The sequence below is a fragment of the Asterias amurensis genome, chromosome 22, assembly GCF_032118995.1.
Source record: "Asterias amurensis chromosome 22, ASM3211899v1".
Classification (NCBI taxonomy): Eukaryota; Metazoa; Echinodermata; class Asteroidea; order Forcipulatida; family Asteriidae; genus Asterias; species Asterias amurensis.
This window is the reverse complement of record NC_092669.1, coordinates 10,486,183-10,507,915: the sequence shown is the minus strand read 5'-3', so window position 1 is coordinate 10,507,915 and position 21,733 is coordinate 10,486,183. Positions and strand designations below refer to the sequence as shown.

The 21,733-nt window shown below is 39.0% G+C and overlaps 2 protein-coding genes across 2 annotated transcripts; one reads left to right on the top strand and one right to left on the bottom strand.

The window, feature by feature from the left end:
* Positions 1-216: 216 nt before the first annotated feature.
* Positions 217-5,580, bottom strand: LOC139953834 (uncharacterized). The gene is made up of 6 exons (XM_071953407.1): positions 5,455-5,580; positions 4,824-5,054; positions 3,248-3,382; positions 2,104-2,313; positions 1,033-1,091; positions 217-494 (listed from the first exon to the last, which is right to left on the bottom strand). Exons 1-6 carry the CDS (start codon positions 5,458-5,460, stop codon positions 302-304), a joined length of 834 nt encoding a protein of 277 aa, XP_071809508.1. The 5' UTR covers positions 5,461-5,580; the 3' UTR covers positions 217-301.
* A 66-nt stretch (positions 5,581-5,646) lies between these two features.
* On the top strand, positions 5,647-16,623 carry LOC139953937 (pyruvate dehydrogenase protein X component-like). The gene is made up of 11 exons (XM_071953547.1): positions 5,647-5,788; positions 6,486-6,569; positions 7,314-7,414; positions 8,917-9,116; positions 10,062-10,160; positions 10,977-11,115; positions 11,551-11,619; positions 12,590-12,727; positions 13,070-13,228; positions 14,658-14,722; positions 15,113-16,623. Exons 1-11 carry the CDS (start codon positions 5,656-5,658, stop codon positions 15,351-15,353), a joined length of 1,428 nt encoding a protein of 475 aa, XP_071809648.1. The 5' UTR covers positions 5,647-5,655; the 3' UTR covers positions 15,354-16,623.
* The last annotated feature ends 5,110 nt before the right edge of the window (positions 16,624-21,733 follow it).

The following is a 21,733-nucleotide window of genomic DNA, read 5'->3' as shown; positions in this document are numbered from 1 at the left end:
CATATGGGTAGAAAGAGGATGTAAAAGTAGAATACAATGATCCACACAAACATGCCTCGAAATTGCACGGTTTTCCTTTTACCTCGTCGACTAACACGGTCGGCCATTTATGTGACTCCCATAAATGGCCGACCGTGTTAGTTCGCACAGTAAAAGGAAAACCACGCAATTTCGAAGCAAACTTGGGTGGATCATTGTATTGTACTTTTAAAACATCTTTCTAACCATATGCATTTTATAACAAACGGTTACAAATGCTTTTTTATGGACCAACTCGTCCAATCCAAGGCAACGTGTTCCTTTAAGTTTGTGTACATCTTATGGTTTTGATTGAGGCTGTTACAGGGCAATATGTGAAGGTGCACACAAAAGGCAAAAGTAGAACAAGGTCGTTGATGTCCTCGGAGCGTATTATCTCATGAATCTGATCGGTAGTCGCTGAATAGCAACGATAACCATCACCCTGTTCAGTTAGAAGTTCAACAGTTGCGTTGCTGTAAATAAACAGAAACATTTGGCAATTTAGTTTAAAGGGATGCTGCAGTGAGTTAAAATAAAACAGTTAATTTTGCTGTCATTTACTTCTGATACATGTATTGAACATCAATAAAATGTGTTTTGTTCTTTCCCCCGACATATCTCACTTGCGTAGCGAATAAGTCATGCCCCCCCTTTTGTGGATTGTTACCGCCCCCCCCCCCCACCATTGACGTCACGTCAGGAATTCAAACATATTGTCGGCAAAAAGAGTCTGGTTCCTAACAACACGCGTCTAGGTACCAGGCCACACAATGCACACGTCTCTATATGCACACAGCCAGGGGACCCGACGGCTCGGGTTCCGGACATGACGTCACATGAAGGCTCCCTTTCAGGGGCGGGGCTGGGTTCCCCTAATCTCTAGAAACCATGAAATAAGAGTCTGGTGCCATGTTTGTGCAATGAATGTTAGCATTCATTACTGTTATGGAAACGGGAAACATGACCCAGATGGTGACAGCATGATAACGGTCTTTAGGATGGTTGGCTTACTTGCTGATGTCGTCAAACGCTGAGATTTCGCAGGTTACAGTTTGATCACCCTCAGTCACCTGTTCAATGAAATAATCACAAGTTGAAACATAGGTCTTAAGTTTGCATCGGGGATAGCAAACATTAACTTTGGTTTACCTTTTACACCGATGTGTGTTAGCACTGTATAGACCAATCCAATGAAACAAAATTGGTAGCCCCCTCTATTGAAAAATTACCAACTGCGGTGTCTTTTTGTGCACAATCTACGTATTGAAGACACCGCAGCAGTGGCGCGCGATGCTCAACACCCGTGCGCCCGGTGCGTGCCTGGATTTGTCTATACTCAGTACTTTTCAAAGATCTGTGAACAAAGTTACAGGCATATTACTTGGTTGGCTTCGAACCCAAGACCTTTGCAGATGTACAGCAGTGTCTTACTGACTAGACCACAGAGATAACCTGGTAGCTAGAGTCAGTTTGAATCCTATAATTTAGCAGTGGGCATGGTGGGTGCCGCAATGCGTTGCTCTAGAATAATAAAGGTAGTGGGTTCGAACCCAATCCGAGTAATATGCCTGTGATTTTTTTCCACAAAACTCGGGAAGGTATGGAGTGCTAACACACATCAAGTTAATGGTAAAACAAAGATAAAAGTCCAATGGAAACAGCTTTGCACTGTAAACCTACACTGTAAAACCACACTGTAAAACGCTACGTAAACATCACGAAATATAAGTCCAGGTGGGAACGCATGATAGAATTACACCAAAGCCAGTAAGTCAATTTGTGGCGTGTCAAGGCCTAGCATTAAGAGTACCGATTTCAAGCTTTGGTGTTTGATCAGCAGAGTGTGGGTTCGAGTCCCGGTTGTGACATTTGCTACATAAAGTTGGGGAGGTAGTGCTTTCTGCTCTACCAGCCAGGCTTCTGATGGATGATACCCAAGCCTACATTCATATGGACTGTAAAAGGGGTAACCCTGTTTCAGCCCTAGGAGTAGATGGCAATGGCCCCTGGAAAAAATTGTAGCCCACACCTTGAAGTGGCCATCAGACCTTGTGTGTATGGCGACTAAAAAAAAATACTTACACTAATTACGGTTTCCGGTGTTGTGCAGACCTGGACAGTTCCCTTGAAGACTGTCGTCTCCAAGTTAGTGAATGTGGCATGAGAACCCTCTGGTAAGTGGCTGGTACAGGTCCTCCCTAAGACCGTGCACTTAATTGACGAGGAGGTATCAGGTTCTTCCAAGTCAAACTCTCGTCTTGGGCAGGTTTCCATCCATGTGATGGGTGATAGCTGGTTATAAAGAGACATTGCGTTTTAAAACTTTGATAATTTTATTTATTTTATTTATTTTAAATCTTTAGACATACACAATAGTAACAAGTTAATCAGGGGCTGTCAAGGTTAAAACAAAAGTATAAAACTGTCATCAAATGATGTGTAAAACCAGACCCCTGCCAACGATAAAAATATAACTATACAATATAAAAAGGTGATTGCACTGAAACATTTTAGAATCACACAATAGAAATCATTAAAACACAAGCAAAACCAGACTATTGAAAACAAAAAACTACACCCACAACAAAACACCGCAGCGATAAGAGGAAGGGACAACAATAGAAAATAAAAAAACATAGAATGGACTAAAAACCCGCAGAAAAAATTAAAATTGGCACAGAGTGCACCCTCACAGATTCATGCCAACCCACTGGGCCCCGAGGACAATGATAGCAGAGAGCCTTCCCAAACACCACCCAAAAAAGCACAAAGACCCCTAAGAAAATGCTAAAGACACTGGACACTATTGGTATTTGTCAAAGACCAGTCTTCTCACTTGATGTATCTCAACATATGCATAAGAGTAACAAACCTGTGGAAATTTGAGCTCAGTTGGTTGTCAAAGTTGAGAGATAATAATGAAAGAAAAAACACCCAAATGTCACACGAAGTTGAGTGCTTTCAGATGCTTTATTTCGAGACCTCAAAATCGGAGGTCTCAAAATCAACTTCGTGGACAATTACTGCTTTCTCGAAAACTACATTACATACTTCAGAGGGAGCCGTTTCTCACAATGTTTTATACTATCAACCTCTCCCCATTACTCGTTACCAAGTGAGGTTTTATGCTAATAATTATTTTGAGTAATTAACAATAGTGTCCACTGCCTTTAATACTTTTTATTCACACCATGCAAAGCTTCAAACCTCACTAAAAATTACTCACATTTTTTATGACACCCCTGAGAGATAGTCTTGTGTTTTTCTCCGCACGCTCAGCCTCGGGAACCGTGAGTAATTTCGCTTCATAATAAGCAGCTTCGACTTCTTTCGGTATGTGAAAGGCATAAGTTGTAAAAATCTGTGACAAAACATTGACAAAAAAAAATTAAATAAGGAATAGTCACCGTGGTCCAGTGGTTAGACGGCAGGGTTAAGGGTTCAAATCCTACCAAGCTAACCACTGATTTCACAATGACTAGAATAAGTATTGTTGTCTAGTTACTGAAACACAATTGGATAATCACACAAGCGCGAGTGAAACACAAAAAAATACAGCGCGTCTGCATCCCATATACAACGAGGTCGAAGGCCGAGTTGGATATGGGGCGCAGACGCGCTATATTTTTTCGTATTCCACGAGCGCTTGTGTGATTATCCAATTGTGTTTCAGTAACTAGACAACAATACTCAGTCTCACGTGCAACGCGCAAAGTTTAAAATTTCAGTATGTTATTTTGCGACAAACAGCATTCACGCGCACAAAGTTTAGAAGATTTTTTCACTGTCCGTATACGGAGCGTGACAAAATGACATTTCACAATATGCACTGTGTAATAAAAACGGAGGAAGTAGGATATAAAACAGAGGTCGTAGCATATATGTTTTTATCCCCCTAGTAGTTCGAGCTTCTGATTGGTGGATTAGGGCAGACTGGAAGATAACTTTCCATATGGCGCCACCACTTTTTCACTTACTTTTACAAACACAAAAAGGCATCTCATTGAGGTAAATTAGATTCTATATTATTTCATATCAAATGAAAAAGTGGTGACGCCATAGGGAAACTTTCTGCACAATTTGTTGATTTGTGCAATTCATAATCATGTTAAATCAATGTTTGTATGACACACAACACACAGGAAAAAAGGGCTTTACACCCCATCCAAAGGACGAAGCATCATGGTGAAGTGTCTTGCTTAAGGACACAGCTGTCGCCACTGAGACTCAAACCCACTCTCTGCTGATCAAAAACACCAGAGCTTGAGTCCGGTGTTCTTAACCGCTAGGCCACGACATGCCACCAGAAAGCAAGTAGGTAGTTATGATAATTGTAACGCTCAGGCGAGGGTCATAGACACAAGCTACATCGCTGGAGCGTTACAATTCTTGTAACTAGAGTTTGTACAGATGTAGATAAGTATGTTTATCTTCTAGTTCGCATGGAACCGGAGTGTGATATCAGACGATTACCTACTAACAGCTTTTATACTGCACTAACTATGCGTAATGAGTGCCAATGCGTCACGCTCCGCATACGGTCAGTGCAAAAAATTACATTCGTAAATTTGACATGCAAAACCAAAACAAAAAAATCCCCTTAACTTATTGACTTAATGAGGCTGGAAGATAAACTCGTTATCACACTTGCGCCTGTGGAATACGGAAAAATATGACGCATCTACCTCCAATATCCAAATCGGCCTTCAGCCTCGATCTCGTTGGATATGGGACGCAGAGGCGCCATATTTTTCCGTATTTCACATGTGCTTGTGTGATGATTTAAGTGTTCATATGGTTACCCTGGTCTCATCTTTCACTATGATGAACTTGGCGCCGGCGGTAGGTAGTTCGTCCTGGGGGTACCTTAAGAGGTAGTGAGTTCCCCTCCGAAGCCTGGATGTGAAATGCTCCTTGTTTTTTGTTTTTATAATGAGATCAATGATCTCCAGTGATTCACGAAGCGCTTTGGCTTTGAAGACGCGACCACACTGATGCGGTTCCGTCACAACTTTAAACTTGAAATGAGAGAACTGCAATCAAAACAAAACAACTGTTCAGCAACCTTTAAAACTAATACACCTGGGTGAAGGAAGAAAATCGAATGGGACTACTACTTTAGCTTATTAAAGGCAGTGGACACTATATCGAGAATTGATAATTGTTTTAATGTTTTCTCAAAAAGTAACACATTTTATGGAATAATAATATCTCAAGAGAAGTCTTTCACCATTTCCTTCTGTTTGTTTATTACACTACACTACAGTGTAAACCCTGTAGGCTGTAGGCAGTGTAGTGTTATAACTGTAAGTAAGTTATTTGTAAATCTGTGAACTTTTAATTTTCCGAAAGTGTATAATGGCTTTAATCAATGAACCAAGGTCCAGCCACAACTGGGCACAGTGATTATCTTATCAATATCTGGCACAATACCTTCATTGTTACGCGAGAAGAACAGACGAAAATGTCTCAACAAACCATCAAACAGACAGAGCATCAACAACAGACCCGCATGCACACAGATGCAGTGGCCAAAGTGACATGTGTTCTGAATAAACTTTTTGTTCGGAATGCGTATTCGATTTCTCGGTTTTCGAGTAATCGATTAATGTAGGCGTGGACGAAGTTTCCAAGATGGCGGCCTCCATCAGACTTGCCGGTTCCCGTAGCTGGGCTTTAAAGTCAATGTTGTCATCATTGCAGTTCAACAAACCAATGCAAAGATGGTGCATCAAAAGGGGGATTTCAAGAAGCAGTTGCTTGGCAGGTACGGTCAGCTTACTTTTGTTAATGTGGCTTTGGCTGCAATTTCTGTGTACGTTAGCCCAATTTCCGGACTAAAATAATAAAAACTACCGCGACAATCACAATCCGCATCATCATTCATCAACACACTTTTACTTTCACTCTTTACTGGCTGGACTCGATGAGAGTATGATGATGCCAGGCTTGTTCATTGAATGATTATTAGAAATTTGGCTTCCGAGACAATTTTAGTTACTGCAGAGTGCAAGACAATTGGATGGCTCCAGTGTAATTTTCTAAATTCAGAAAGATCTGCGTTGCCTGCCAGTGCCACCACTTTTGCACTCATTTATTTACAAAAAAAAGTTATATTAAAATAATTAAAAGTAACATTAATAATAAATTAATACAGCATTTATTATTGAATGAGGTAATTATTTCATAACTAACGTAAATGGTGGTGGCATACGTAATACAGAAATTTGTACCTAAATTCCTTTCCAGTGTGTCGCTCAGATTTTGTTTGTAAATGGGGTTTGTGTACTCCTACCTAGGACTATGACTGAGGTACATTCGCTATCCTCTCAACAAAGACGATAGTGGAACGAACCTCATGTAGTTCTGAGAGTAAGGTTTCTGGTGACGATAGCAGAACGAACCTCATTTATAGCGAATCTTCATTTATAAATGTAATATTTGTTTTTTAATGTTGTTTTTAGGAGTAGAAGGAACGAAGCTGTTGATGCCTGCACTGTCGCCTACCATGGAGGAAGGAACAATCCTCAAGTGGCTCAAACAAGAAGGTAAAGTTTGTTATACATTTGAAGGTTCAAGGAACATTTTGTTCCCACAGTTTCAACAAATAAAAGATTATTTTACCAACATTCCTTGCTTGCTCATCATAAACCCTGGAATTGACTCATTCATTTTAATTAGGCCTGTTTAAAGGTTTTCTGTTATACAAAGTAATGAAGCTTTTAAGTTAAACCTTGTAATCTTTATACAATAATTCAATTGACAAAAATAGTTGACCAGTGTATTTTTAAATGATTTATTTTCTTTAAAGATAATAGTCTTCAGGAACGCCCACATAAATAGGTCACTTGCTGGCATATGGCCGGATTCCCTACCTGACGTCACATGCGTTGCATAATATATAATCATGCGTGAATTTGACAATAGAGGGAACACATATTTGTCATTCCTTTAGCAGAACCCTGTCCCATAACAATTGTTCTCTGAAATAGCTCAAAAAGTATTGACAACGTCACGAAGGGAATCCTGCCAAACCTTTCAGATCGCTTAAAAATCACAAGTTTGTTTTATACTACATTTAATAAGCAAGTCTAACCACAGAGCATAGGGCATGTCTTCACTGCATCTGGGCAACTGCACCGTGCAGCAAGTAAAATCATGTCTCTCATAGAAATACACTACAGTCAGCAGAAAACCAAACAAAAATTGACATTTATTAAACCCGTGGTGTGTTTACAATAAATATTGATCTTTTTTCCCCACTACATTGGTTTGTGTGCTCTTCTCTATAGGTGATGCAATTGCTGCTGGTGACGCGTTGTGTGAGATCGAGACAGATAAAGCTACACTCACATTGGATGCTGACGATGATGGAGTTCTTGCTAAGATACTGGTAATGCTATCTCTTGTTTTCCAGTTTGAATAATACTGAAAAGAATAATAATAGGTATCATTATAAAGCGTGTTTATAACAAAAACTAGGCACTGACCTGAATAAGATGAAAAACAAAATACAAAGATGAGGGTCGGAGAACAAAAATGTTTAAAGGCAGTGGACACTATTGGTAATTACTCAAAATAATTATTACCATAAAACCTTACTTGGTGATGAGTGATGGGGAGAGGTTGATGGTATACAAAATTGTGAGAAACGGCTCCCTCTGAAGTGGAGTAGTTTTCGAGAAAGACGTAATTTTCCACGAATTTGATTTTGAGACCTCAAATTTAGAATTTGAGGTCTCGAAATCAAGCATCTGAACGCACCCATCTTCGTGTGACAGGGGTGCTTTTTCTTTCGTTATTATCACGCAACTTCGACGACCAATTGAGCTCAAATTTTCACAGGTTTGTTATATTATGCATATGTTGAGATACAGTTAGTGAGAAGTCTGGTCTTTGACAATTACCAATAGTGTCCAGTGTCTTTAAAGGTGTTTCCTAAAAATGACGATAGAAGGAGCATTGATGGGGATAAAGTTCCACAGGTTGTTACCAGCTATAGAAAAGGATCTGTATGAGAGATTTTTAACCAGTAGCAAAAGACAGAAGACGTTTATCACCAGAAGGCAAAGTATAATCTTAGGTTATGGAACCGTTTGATTGGTTTAAAGCCATGGGACACTTTCGGTAAACAGTATTGTCCAAGGCCCACACTTCGTGTATCACAACTACTTATATATCAAATAACAAACCTGTGAAAATTTAGGCTCAATCGGTCATCGGAGTCGGGAGAAAATAACGGGAAAACCCATTCTTGTTTCCGCGCGTCTCGTCGTGTCATGACATGTGTTTAAAATAACTCAGTAATTCTCGCTAACGAGAATTTATATTGTTTTAATGTTTTCTTAATAAGTAAAGCATTTCATGGAACAATATTTCAAGAGAAGTCTTTCACCATTACCTTCTGTAAACCGTGTTAATTATTTGTAAATCTGTGATTTTTTTTTTTTTTCTGTACCGAAAGTGTATAATGGCTTTAATCCTATATAAATGAAGATGTATACATGTATTTAAACTAGTTAGTGAAAATTTCATTTCAAAAGTTGGTCATGTTTTTTTAAGATATCGCCGGAAAATCTAGAGTTTTTTTTCTTCTACATCTACATCTACATCTTATTCTATGATAATACTTGTCAAAGCCTTTTCAGCATCTAGACAAGGTGAGTGAGAAGACAATGAAGAAATTTCAGTTTTAGAAGTGGGAGGAAAACCCCAGAGAATTGCTCCAGGGAAAACCCACAAAGTCAAGTAGTGACTGAAAACCCCAATCCACATAGTGCCCATCTCAGAGGTGGAAGGCAAGGCAAGACACCATACCTTCGTAAATAATTTATGTTTACTAAAATAAAATGCAAGTTTTGAAAAAAAAAATCATCCAATACTTATTTTATACAGGTACCGGAGGGCACTTCAGGTGTTAAAATCAGCTCAATGATAGCTCTTCTAGTTGCAGAGGGGGAAGACCACACAGCTGTTGAAATGCCAGGGGAGACTGAAACACCGAAGCAGGCAGAAACGGTTGCTGATGGGCCGATAGAGGGAGTGTCAGAAACAACTCAATTTTCAAGCATGAGACATTCAGTTGGAAAGGATGGGTAGGTGTAATCACTTGACTTTACAGTACCCATGACTCGGCTTCCAAACGAGTCGTTCGTCTGAGTTTGCACTGCGCTTGTACATTGCTTGTCAGAAGTCGACTAAAATGGGCGCCCTCGAACTTGCTCTAGAATGATACAGGGAGACATGAAAAGTGAATTTTTTTAAAGAGAAATGATGTCTGCATATTCAAAATTTATCTAATTTATTATATATAAAAAAATGCTAATGCCCTTATAAAGTCAATGAAAACTACAGTCCGACTAAATACAAATTAATTAACCAGTTGCAGCAAGGGACTATGGTCTACAAGGTGCTGTGGTGCAGCTGCAGCCAATCAGACAAAGTACACCGGGGCAAACCCCCTTCTCTTTTCGATAAGTGCACTGGGTTCTTTTAGGTGCAGTAAACAACACATGGGACCAACGGCTTTATGTCCCATCGGAAGGACTAAGCATCATGGTTGAAGGCAGTGGACACTATTGGTGATTACTCAAAATAATTATTAGCGGAAAACCGTTCTTGGTGACAAGTAATGGGTAGAGGTTGATGGTATAAAACATTGTGAGAAACGGCTCCCTCTGAAGTGCCATAGTTTTCGAGAAAGAAGTAATTTTCCACTAATTCGATTTCGAGACCTCAGATTTAGAACTTGAGGTCTTGAAATCAACCATATAAACGCACACAACTTTGTGTGACAAGGGTGTTTTTTCTTTCATTACTATCTCGCAACTTCGGCACGATTGAGCTCAAATTTTCACAGGTTAGTTATTTTATGCATATGTCGAGATACACCAACTGTGAAGGCTAGTCTTTGACAATTACCAATAGTGTCCACTGCCTTTAAGTGTCTTGCTTATGGACACAGGTTTCACAACTTAGACTTTAGATTCCAACCAAGAGAGAACTGACCAATACTGTACTTTGTTTTCTGTTATTGACAGAGGTGTCTTGTCACCTGCAGTGAGGCAACTCTTAGACACTCATCATCTTTCTGCCGCTGACATACCGACCTCTGGACCTCATGGAAGACTACTCAAAGGGTACGAGTAAAGTAATAAGAATAATAAAAACTAGACAATTAGTGTTTTTTCCCGTGTTGTTTTGCTTTGATAAAACCCTTGATCTTTGACAAACCCTTTTTTTTCACGTAAGTGAGCCTAAAAACCTAAACGTGGTCTTCATTTTGTATAAAATGTATACATGTATTTACAGTGTTTTGTTTTATTTTATTCGGTATTGTTTACATCGATTTGTTTATATTTTTGTTTATATTTTATTTGATTTTAAATTTATTTCCCTGGTCTTTTATCGTTTGTTCTATTTTATAATTTATTGTAGGCTTTTGCTTTTAAAATTTATTTTAAATACATTTTAACAGTCGTTCATGGTGGCCTGTTTCTGTTCCCTATTTTATTTTATTTAATCTTCAATGTATGCTATAATTTTCTTTCCTAAGATGTTTCTATTGTAATTGGTAACTTTGTACATATATCAGATTTTTTTTTATATAGGCTTTATGAGTATTTCTAATTGTTTTTTATCCTTTCCTGTAATTGGCGGCTCGTCCGCTGTTGGTTTGGTCAATAAATATACAATATATATATTTTGATTCTGAATCGACAGGAAATTTTAGACCAAAAACAAAGGTCAACATGGGGTCATGGTAACCCATGTCTAAACTTTAAAGGGTTTATAACTGGTCACTGAACCATTTAATTCATTCTCTGAACCATCTCAGCTCCCTGGGGAGTATACAGCCTGTGCAACAAATATCCGCTACTAAGCTAAAAATACATCAACATGTTTGTTTTTAAGACAGTTTATTAATGTGCTACTTTTTGCCTTTTAATATACAGTGATGTATTGAAGTTCATCCAGGAGGGAGGGGCAAAGACAGCGCCCTCTATAGACACAATCAAGCCAACCCCAGTACCAGAACCAGTACCCGTCTCGAAGCCAAAGGTTATGCCATTACCCACCAATTACCAACAACAGGTGCGTAAGCAGGAAATATCGCTTAACAGTTTTCTGCTAAGCAGAAATGAGCAGGATACCAGTCATAAACTGACGTTTGACAAAGTAATTTGGCTGGAAACCTTATTCTAGTTAGCGAAATTTTGTTATGCTTAGCTACTTTTTGTGCTTAAGCGGCAAGGGGATGAAACAAGGGGAAATGGGGTTGCGGCAAAAAGGATTTTCAGATGTTTCTTCAGTTCAAAGTGGTATCAACTTAACATTTCATATGTGTTTAATCTTTTTGAGTCTTTAATAACTCATACAATTGTTGTCCACAGCCCCTTTCAAACGAGAACCGAAAACTAACGACAATCGTTTTTGGGGGCCAGTTGTTTGTCCTTTTGGGCGCCAGTTTTTGTTCAGTAGTTTCGACTGTGTATTATTGATATTATTGTTGTTTAATAATCATTGCAGGAAACTTACACAGACATCGACCTGTCTAGCATCAGGAAAGTCATAGCCAAGAGGTTAACTGAGTCTAAGGTTAGTTTTGTTGGATAAGCTAATAATCGTTTTTTATATCGCGCTTAACACACGAGGGCTTCTCAAAGCACTTTCATCATTATTACCCCTGGTCATTGGGCCATTATTAATTCATTCTTCAAACCACCTCAGCTCCCTGGGGAGTATACAGCCTCTACAACAAATATGCGCTACTAAGATAAATCAATCACAAGAGCCATCTCTGCCCTCACAGGTACCTATTTACCCCTGGGTGGAGAGAAGCAATTATGTGTGTCTTGCTCAGGGACACAAGTGTCATGACTGGGACTCGACCCACACTCTGCTGAACAGAAACACCAAGAGCTTAAGTTTGGTGGTCTTATCCGTTTAGTGCTCTTATCGCTCGGCCACGACACCTGAATGGAGATTTGGGGGTCAAGAGTAGTGTTAGTCTAAACAGTTGATAGAGAGGTTTCGCAAGTCTACGGATACCGAAACGTTGACACTTTGAGTGTTCACGTGATGCGTATCCGCGACTATCGTTTTTTGCACACACGTTAGCAACGGATACAGGAGCTCATACACGTCATAGAAAAAACGGATACCATTTGCAGACTTTTAGTTGTCTTTTTGTCCCAGATCAACAACATTTTCCACGGAATTGCTTTCACTTGTATCGTGCTTGATATGGATACAAAATTGTTAGTCATTTGCAAGCAAAATGATGAGAAAATGCAGTGTATATAACACGCGGTCTCTATCGGTCAGATGGGTCATGATTGTCGGAAAAACACTAATGATGAATGCGAGCGCCCTCAAGTGACACATACCTATATTTTGCGAAACAAATTCCAACACGTGGCTGACGTGTACGGATACGGTTACCATATTCGTATTTGTAATCGCAGGCTTGTGAAACCTCTCTAATATTTGCCTGAAATTGTTTCAGTGAAAAAGTACTATTTCTTTGAGAGTTCTAAAAGTATTTTTGCTTACTTTACTTGTGCAGAGAACTATTCCACACAGCTATGCCAGCGCTGAGTGCAACATGGACAAGATTATGAGTCTAAGGAAAGATCTTAAGAAGGACGGAGTTAAAGTCTCTGTAAATGACTTCATCATCAAAGCAGCTGCCGTAGCTCTTAAGGTATGAACTGACTTTGTTATTTTTATGTCAAGGCTCCTAGAGCAAGCTAGTTGAAACGTTGAGACCAATTTCAGAACTGACTCCGCGGCAGTACAGTTAATTAAAATCCTATAAGCTAAAGTAGTAGTCCAGTCTATTTTCTATACCATCCGCCCTGGTAATAGTTAAAAAGCAGGACAGTTCTTTTCAGAACTGAGAAGTCTCCCGAACCTCCGATTATCTACTCCGCGGCAGTAAATAAAGCAAGGAACATCATGGACCAAAACTACAAGAAATAGAAATGAATGGTGTTATTATAACATGGATACATAAATAACCTCACATCTGTGGCTTTTTTTACAGGAATTGCCCGATGTAAATGCTACCTGGTCTGGAACGGAAGCTAAGAAGTTATCAGATATTGATATATCAGTTGCCGTGGCAACAGATAAAGGTCTGATCACGCCCATTGTTAAGAACGCTATCGGCAAAGGATTGGTTGAAATCTCAGCGAATGTTAAGGTAAGATTCAGAGTCGTTGATCTTTGACCTTGCTATCGGGATAGATCTTTTTTTGTCTCAGGAGACTACAGAGTTCAAATAAGAACTTGCCATGTAGTATATCTACTATCTCAGGGTAATGATAGAATAATGGAGGAACTTTTTGTTATGGCGTGCCTGAGCGGATAAGAGCACCGAATTCAAGCTCTTGTGTTTCTGATCAGCAGAGTGTGGGTTTTGAGTCTCAGTCAGGAACTTTGTTTAAAAGCAAGATACTTAACCATTGCTTTGTTCTTCAGATTGGATGTAAAGCTGTTGGTCCTGTGTGTTGTGAATGCACGGAAAGGAACCAAGTGCACTTATCGTAAAGAGAAGGGGGTTTGCCCTGGTGTTCCTGATCTAGTCGGCAGCATATTGCGCCAAAGCACCTTGTAAACCATTACATGGTGCTATGTAAAAGGAGTGTCTCATAATTCAAACGTCCCATTTGTGTTAAATTTTTAAACAGCTACCTGAGCGGAATGTTTTCAACAAAAATGGTATTTTTACTTATTTATAATGCACTTGTTCACCATTTTAATGTAATTTTGATATGTGTACACTTCTGAACTTTTCGTAATTATCGACTAAAAAAACAGGCCCCTACCTAAAGGTTTTTGGAAAAACTAAAAACACTTCTGCCGTTGAGAGCGGGCGTCAAAGGACAATGCCGCTGATGTCATTTGTGAGAGTTTGCTTTGTTATACATCCACGCTGCAACAAAGCGGCTTTATCTACTTATGTAGTTTTGAGAGTGATTACATAACAGGGCTTTTCGCAAATCTCACAGAAAAGCTCTGGACAAGGGCATACAAAATGATTGTTTTTTTACACAATTGAAACCTATTTATAATCATATGACTCGATTTCCTTATTCATCGAAAACATTTTAAGTGGAATTCAGCAAAGTTCACGACTTGACATTTTCGTTCAAGCAGGTCATTAATATATTTCTACAGTCACATAACTTATATATAAAATAACAAACCTGTGAAAAACCTGGGACTACTACTTTAGCTTATAGGATCGTCAGTCTCCTGACGATGACTAGAGCAAGCTAGTCGAAACGTTGAGACCAACCCAAGAACTGACTCCGCGGTAGTGAGTTAATTACGATCCTATAAGCTAAAGCAGTAGTCCAGCCTATTTTCTATACCATCCGCCCTGGTAATAGTTGAAAAGCAGGACAGTTCTTTTCAGAACTGAGAAGTCTCCCGAACCCCCGAACAATCTAGTCAGCGGTAGTAGAATAAAGAAAGACAGTTCTCTAAGAACAAACTCTACCTGGCAAGTAGATACACACATGGTGTTACCGCAAACCAAATATATAAGATCATTATTAAGATATAAGAAACATAGATTTCAAATGTTCACAAATTGATACCTCTGTTGTTTTTATTTTCTGTTTTAGGATCTAGCAGCTAGAGCGAGAGAAGGCAAACTACAACTCAATGAGTTTCAAGGAGGATCCTTCAGGTAAGTTTCTTAGCTCGGCAATAAACATTAATAATGGATCGAGAATTCTTAAAGGCACTGGACACCTTCGGTAATTGTCAAAGATCAGTGTTCTGACATGTTGTATCCCAAAATATACATAAAATAACAAGTCTGTGAAAAATTGGTAGTTACTTTAAATAATTATTAACATAAAAACTTACTTGGTAACGAGCAGTTGAGAGCTGTTGATGGTATAAAACATTGTAAGAAACGACTCCCTCTGATGAAGTAACGTAGTTTTTGAGAAAGAGGTAACTTCTCACTCAAATATTTGAATCTGCTGAAGGACTTCAGGTCTACAACATAAAATCTTTATCAGCATTTCCTATTCATGTTTTAATCCTTATTCAATTTTGATTCTTTTGACAGTATTTCTAATCTGGGCATGTTTGGGATCAGCGAATTCAGTGCCGTCATAAACCCACCGCAAGCCTGCATCCTCGCTATTGGTTCAGCCCGTATGACTCTCAACCAATCAATGAAGCCACAGGCAATGACAACGGTCATGCTCTCAAGCGACGGGCGGGTCGTCAACGACGCACTCGCTGCAACGTTTCTTCAATCCTTTAAGAAAAATATGGAAAACCCACTTAGACTGGGTATCTTATGATTTAAAAGAATGTACTGCAATAGAATAAATCTGTATTATAGAGAAGTAACTTTAAAAAGTGTTGGTTTTAGGGGTCAATTTCACAAAGAGTTATGACTAGTCCTAACTTGGACTAGTCCTAGGAGATATTAAAAACCTAAGTTAGGATGAGTAACTCTTCTTAACTCTTTGTGTAAACCACCCCTGGTTTGCCGAGATTTTTTATGTCTGGATATTTATAGGATGAGCGTGTATCAAACATTCAGAATACACAAATGAATTTAAAATAAATTGTCAATAAATTTTAATTTATTTTTGGTTTCTGCTACTTTTGAGTAAAGAGCAATGAATGATTTGTTTTTTTTATGATAAAAGTTTGCAAGGTAGTTACACCATTGACACATCCAGTTAATGTGTTATTTTAGCACATTAGGTAAATTACCCATTAACCAAAATCTCTACTATTGGTAATTGTCAAAGACCAGTCTTCTCACGAGGTGTATTCTCAAGATATGCATAACATAACAAACCTGTGAAAATTTGAGCTCAATTGGTTATCAAAGTTGTGAGATAATAATGAAAGAAAAACACCATTGTCACACAAAGGTGTGCTTTCAGATGCTTGATTTCGAGACCTTAAAATCTAATTCTGAGGTCTCAAAATCTAATTTGTGGAAAATTAGTTCTTCTTCGAAAACTACGTCACTTCAGAGGGAGCTGTTTCTTACAATGTTTTATACTATGAACAGCTCTCCACTAGTCGTTACCAAGTAAAGTTTTATGCTAATAATTATTTTGAGTCATTACCAATAGTGTCCACTGCCTTTAATTGGCGAGTAGTGCAGTAGATAATAAATTATTATTTATGTTTTACCCCTTACATGGATGTGTAGACTTGTGGACAAGTCGTTAGCGGTCTGTCGCAGTGAGATAGTCGAGTGGTGGTGGCGTAATGATTCAGGTCTCCGCGATGGAATACTGTTGTCACAAGATCACTGCTCTCGTACAAAGCTGCTGGCTGCTGACTACTCCCCGCCATTAACTACACAGCGCGAGAGCATTAGGCTCGTTGGGGCCAGCAGTCTCGCGAGAATATCTTCAGTGTCGCAGAAATCACGGAGAGAGTCAGAACACTATCACCGCAACAGACATTTGACGATTTGTCCACAAGTCTAACCGATGTGTGGCGCTTCGTGAGACTGTGACGCAATGTGCAAGGGGTCTGTAGTGTTGTTTACAAATGCTTGACTACACTGTTTGTATCATAAGAATAAAGTATATGGATTGAAAATGGAAGATTTCAAGACTATAATTTGAGTGACGACCCTGAATTTTTTTTTTTTTTTCTAAAACTTGAGAAAAAAATCCCCTCTGCATATATATACAACAAGACCTAGCAGGTGGCAAGTCAGTCTGTGTTCGCACTTGCTTGACTCTCAAGCACCTAGCGAGTATTGTTTTTACACCTTTGCTACTATCATTACATTAAAGGCACTGAGCCGATTTCAAGAAACTCTAAGATTAATCCTATCTCGAGTTAGGACGAGGACAAGTTACCCATCCTAACTTAGGATGAGTCATATGCGTCCTAACGTCTATGGATACGGAATTTAACTCATCCTAAGTCCTAATATCCTAAGTTAGGACGAGTAGGTCAAACATGGGTTCAGTGCGTCTTATTGTCTATGGATACGGAATGTCCTAAGTTAAGAGGACGGGAATTGGCATAACTCTTATTACTAACTTAGGATGGATTCAATGCATCCTAATGTCTATGGATACTGAACTTAACTCATCCTAAGTCTTTCGATTAATCCTAAGTTAGGAGGAGTTTGGTGAAATCAACGGCTGGCACCTTTTGTAATTGTCAAAGACCAGTATTCTCACTTGGTGTATCCCAACATCTGCATAAAATATCAAATCTGTGAAAATTTTTGCGCAATTGGTCATCGAAGTTTCAAGAGAAAAATTAGAGAAAAAAACAGATGCCTAAAAAAGACTTCAGGCTTGAAGTCTTTAAATGATTGAGTGAGAAATTACCTTTTTCTCAAAAACTATGTTACTTCAGAGGGAGTCGTTTCTCACAATGTTTTATACTCTCAACAGCTCTTCATTGCTCGTTACCAAGTAAGTTTTTATTTGCTTTGTAAGCTTACATTCTAAAATACATCGGTGCAAGTAATGTGGACAAAATTTGATAAAAGTGCTAGACTAATATAAGGCCCTACACATTATGATTTTGTTTACCAAACTGTACAAGAGCAGGGTCTTCAAAGTTAAGCTATATTTTATTGGTACGCTTTCTAATAAATAAAGTAAACTTATCAAAATTGCATCTCTGCTTTTGGATCAACAATACCTTTGGAAAACTTTCTGTATCCTGCCACCACTTTTTACAAAAAGAAAATAAAGCGCATTGATACGGCTATTGTAAAATGCGCCATAAGACCTATTATTAATAAATCTCATTTAGGTAAAATAGGTACTACTTGTGCTTGTATTTTATTTCATAACAAATGAAAAAGTGGCAGGATACGGAAACTTTTCCACTCCTTTAAACCTAAAAATGCTTTCACCAAGTGCCTGATAATTAATGGAACACACTACTAAAATCCAAAAGGTTTTCTCCATAAACATAATTAAAAAGAACTTACGATCTGCCGAGCTCAGCTCTCCTCCGTTCCTCACCACCAGCTCCATTACATCTGTGCCGCAGCATGCAAGGAAGAACTCTGACTGCCTAGCTCTAACTGCAAACACCTCACCCCACTGACTTCATAACTGGTACTCTGCACATAGATTCACTTTCTCCACTTCATATCCCATACTACCACTCTGTTCACTCATGTACACCAGTGACAATCCCAAGACATTCCTGAGGGACTACGCCCAACAGAACAAAAGAGACAGACCCTAACTCTGACTGCCTATAGCTCTAACTGCACACACCTCACCCCACTGACTTCATAACTGGTACTCTGCACATAGATTCACTTTCTCCCCTTCATATCCCATACTACCACTCTGTTCACTCATGTACACCAGTGACAATCCCAAGACATTCCTGAGGGACAACGCCCCACAGAACAAGAAAGCTGGACCCTAACAATGCCTTTGTACTTATATTACAAGTACTGCTGCTGCACAGTAGCACTTGCACACCTGCCCAAACTATGTACAGAAAAGTAACTGCTGCACAGTAGCAATTTGCACTAGCAATTATTTAACAGTAAGCAAATCATGGCCAAAAATAACAATTTCAATCAAGTCTTGCTGTGACAACTACATATATATATATATATATATATATAGTTGACACTACTCGAGCCGAACTCCGGCTCGAGAGGTTGCGACCATGGGTTTGTCCGATGTTAGAAGTTCGTCTCTACCATCCAGACCACCAGGGCAGCTTGAACAGCTTGATCGTATTGTAGGCCGATGGCGTTGGGGTCGTCTATAAGCTGTGATATGTAGGTGCAGTGGAGGCTTCCACCCTGTCGAAAGGGTTCAGATGGCTGGTTTACAACTACATGTACCAACTAATACTACAATCAGTGAGTCGTACCCTGTGTTCTGAATCTGAATACATATTCTCAACGCTCTAATTAGAACCTACCGAGAAGAGAAGACGGTGAAGAAATACCAGTTTAAGATGAGGGAGGAAAACCCCAGAGAATTATTCCAGTTAAAACCCACGCAGTCTAGTAGGGACTGAAAACCCAATCCACAAAGTTCCCCCGTTGGGATTCAAACCAGGGTCCTTAAGGGGAAAGGCGAGGCAAGACACCACTAAACCAACCTGACCGTCGTGTTCAACATGTAAGACATCATAAAGGCATTTTCTTGGAGTTGGACCCCTGGGGAATCAGTAGTGGGAATAGAAAGTCCCCCTCCCCCAAAAAAAACTTTTCCTATGCCTTTTTGTGCCTTTTAGGCCATTACACAGTGCTCATCAACAAACAACGGAGACTAAATAGAGTAGTGATCACGTGCATGCTTTGCAAACGTTTGCCTCCTCTCCTCTACTTGTAAACTAATTGTGGTGCAATCCAAACAGTGTACTATCAGGGTGTCGTAGCTGAGCCGAAGGGCGTCTCAAAGCGCTTCCAACATTATCAGCCCTGCCGTCGATTTCACAAAACTCTTCCTAACTTAAGACTTATCTTAGGACTTAGGACGAGTCAGAACCCTGCACTGTAGCATGCTCTTTGTGAATTCGACGGCAGGTCACATGGCCCTAATTCATTCCGAATTCATCTCAACTCCCTGGGGAGTATACAGGTACCCATTTACCCCTGGGTGTATAGTTAAGTGTCTTGCTAAGGGACACAAGTGCCACAACCAAGACTCGAACCAACGCTCCGCTGAACAGAAACACCACAGCTTGGGTAAGCGTAACCCAAAGCAGTTAAATTTCCATTCTACTCGAGTCTCAAAAAAATAGCATACATTTCAAAAAGCTTTTGATAGCAAAGCATATTTAATAGTGCTTTAATTCTTTCAATACTTTTTTCATTATCAATGACCCGTAAACCAATGATTATCAACTGGGCCAATTTCATAGAGCTGCAAAAAGTAGCCAGGCCCAAAACAATTTTGATTAACAATTTGTGATATAGGTCACTGGCCAAACTACATGTTATATAATACCTTTGCAACTAGTATTATGCAAATGTTGGCTCAAAGGCACTGGACACTATTGGTAATTACTCAAAATAATTGTTAGCATAAAACTTGCTTTTTAACAAGCAATGGAGAGCTGTCGATAGTATAAAACATTGTGAGAGACAGCCCTCTCTGAAGTAACAAACTTTTGGTTATTTCTCACTCAATTATTAAAAGACTTCAGGCCTGTAGCCTTTTATTAGGCATCTGAAAGCACACAAAGTTGTGCAACAAGGGTGTTTTTTCTTTACTCTCTTTCAATGACCAATATGAGACCAAATTTTCACAGGTTTGTTATTTGTGCATATTTTGGGATACACCAAGTGAGAATACTAGTCTTTGACAACTACGTACCAAAAGTGTCCAGCGCCTTTTATAGCAGATGTTTGTCTAGCAACAGATTGCCAAAGCAGCTCCATGAAATTGGCTCAAAGTTATGAATTTATTTTTTTCATGCATGATGCAAAATTACCATCAGAGACTTAACTTGAAAATCGTAAATAAAATAATCTATATTGCGCAGCAAATTTCCCTGTTACTTATATCATACATATACATGTAATGCTGTTAAGTTTTAATTTATAATGCACCGCTCGTCACCTTTACTCTGAACATAAAAATTAAGCCAAATTATAAATATTTTCATCTCTTAAAGATTCATAGAAAAATTAAGTTCGAAAGGCAAAAGATGACAGGAAAAAAGAAAGAAATATATAACAAGTACATTGATCTTCGTTTCTAAAGATCTATAGAAAAATTAAGTACAAAGGCAACAAATATCAGGACAAACAAAGAAATTTAAGTATATTGATATGTGAAATCGTAAAGTATTCCATGATTAAATACATAATGTTTAACCATTAAAATAATAATGTAAATCAATATAAACCCAGCAGTGCCCTCTTTTAAATGCAAAATATATGCCATGCGCTTTAAATTGTAAATAGACCGATCCATTAGGCTCCGCCCACGACGTACGTGTGAGCAAGAACACGTGAGCCTCTCCAGTGCCTTTCTGCACAATCTGCCGCGCGCGCAAAGCATACGCGCACGCATGTCGGACCTTAGATGGATCGGTCTATTCTTCTTATATAAGAAAGTACTACAAATACTGATTGCAGTTTGCTTTTTGGACAATGAAATTGGTGATTTAGTATCTTAAATTTACACACAAACAATGCCAGCTTTGGAGCCGAAAATAGTAGACTTTGGGCGCGAAGCCTATACACACACGACATAATAATTTACCAACAGGATAGTATTAATAGATGTTAAATTTGCATCGGGGATAAAGAAAATTCATTTGGTTTTACCCTTACACGGATGTGTGTTAGCACTGTATACTCAGTACTTTCCTGAGTCCTGTGAAAGCAAACCACAGGCTCGGGTTGGATTCAAACCCACAACCTTCGCAGTTCTCGACCAGTGTCATACCAACTAGACCACTGAGATTGCCCGGTAGCTTGATGCAGTTCAAATCCTACATTATAGCAGCGTGTATAGCAATGATTTAAAGGAAGTGGACACTATTGGTAATTACTCAAAGTAATTATTAGCATAAAACCTGACTTGGTAACGAGTAATGGGGAGAGGTTGATGGTATAAAACATTGCGAGAAACGGCTCCCTCTGAAGTAAGTAGTTTCCGAGGGAGAAGTAATTTTCCACAAATTTGATTTCGAGACCTCAGACTAAGAATTTGAGGTCTCAAAATCAAGCATTTGAAAGCACACAACT

What these genes read in the sequence shown, in the direction of transcription:
- LOC139953937 (XM_071953547.1), top strand. Translation starts at nt 5,656, where the DNA reads ATGGCGGCCTCCATCAGACTTGCCGGTTCCCGTAGCTGGGCTTTAAAG. An exon ending in CAAGTGGCTCAAACAAGAAG is followed by an intron (nt 6,570 to 7,313) that starts GTAAAGTTTGTT and finishes TCTTCTCTATAG; the next exon opens with GTGATGCAATTGCTGCTGGT. An exon ending in CAGCTGCCGTAGCTCTTAAG is followed by an intron (nt 12,728 to 13,069) that starts GTATGAACTGAC and finishes CTTTTTTTACAG; the next exon opens with GAATTGCCCGATGTAAATGC.
- LOC139953834 (XM_071953407.1), bottom strand. An exon ending in TAGTGAAAGATGAGACCAGG is followed by an intron (nt 3,383 to 4,823) that starts GTAACCATATGA and finishes GTTTTGTCACAG; the next exon opens with ATTTTTACAACTTATGCCTT. An exon ending in GCGTTTGACGACATCAGCAA is followed by an intron (nt 495 to 1,032) that starts GTAAGCCAACCA and finishes GTTTATTTACAG; the next exon opens with CAACGCAACTGTTGAACTTC.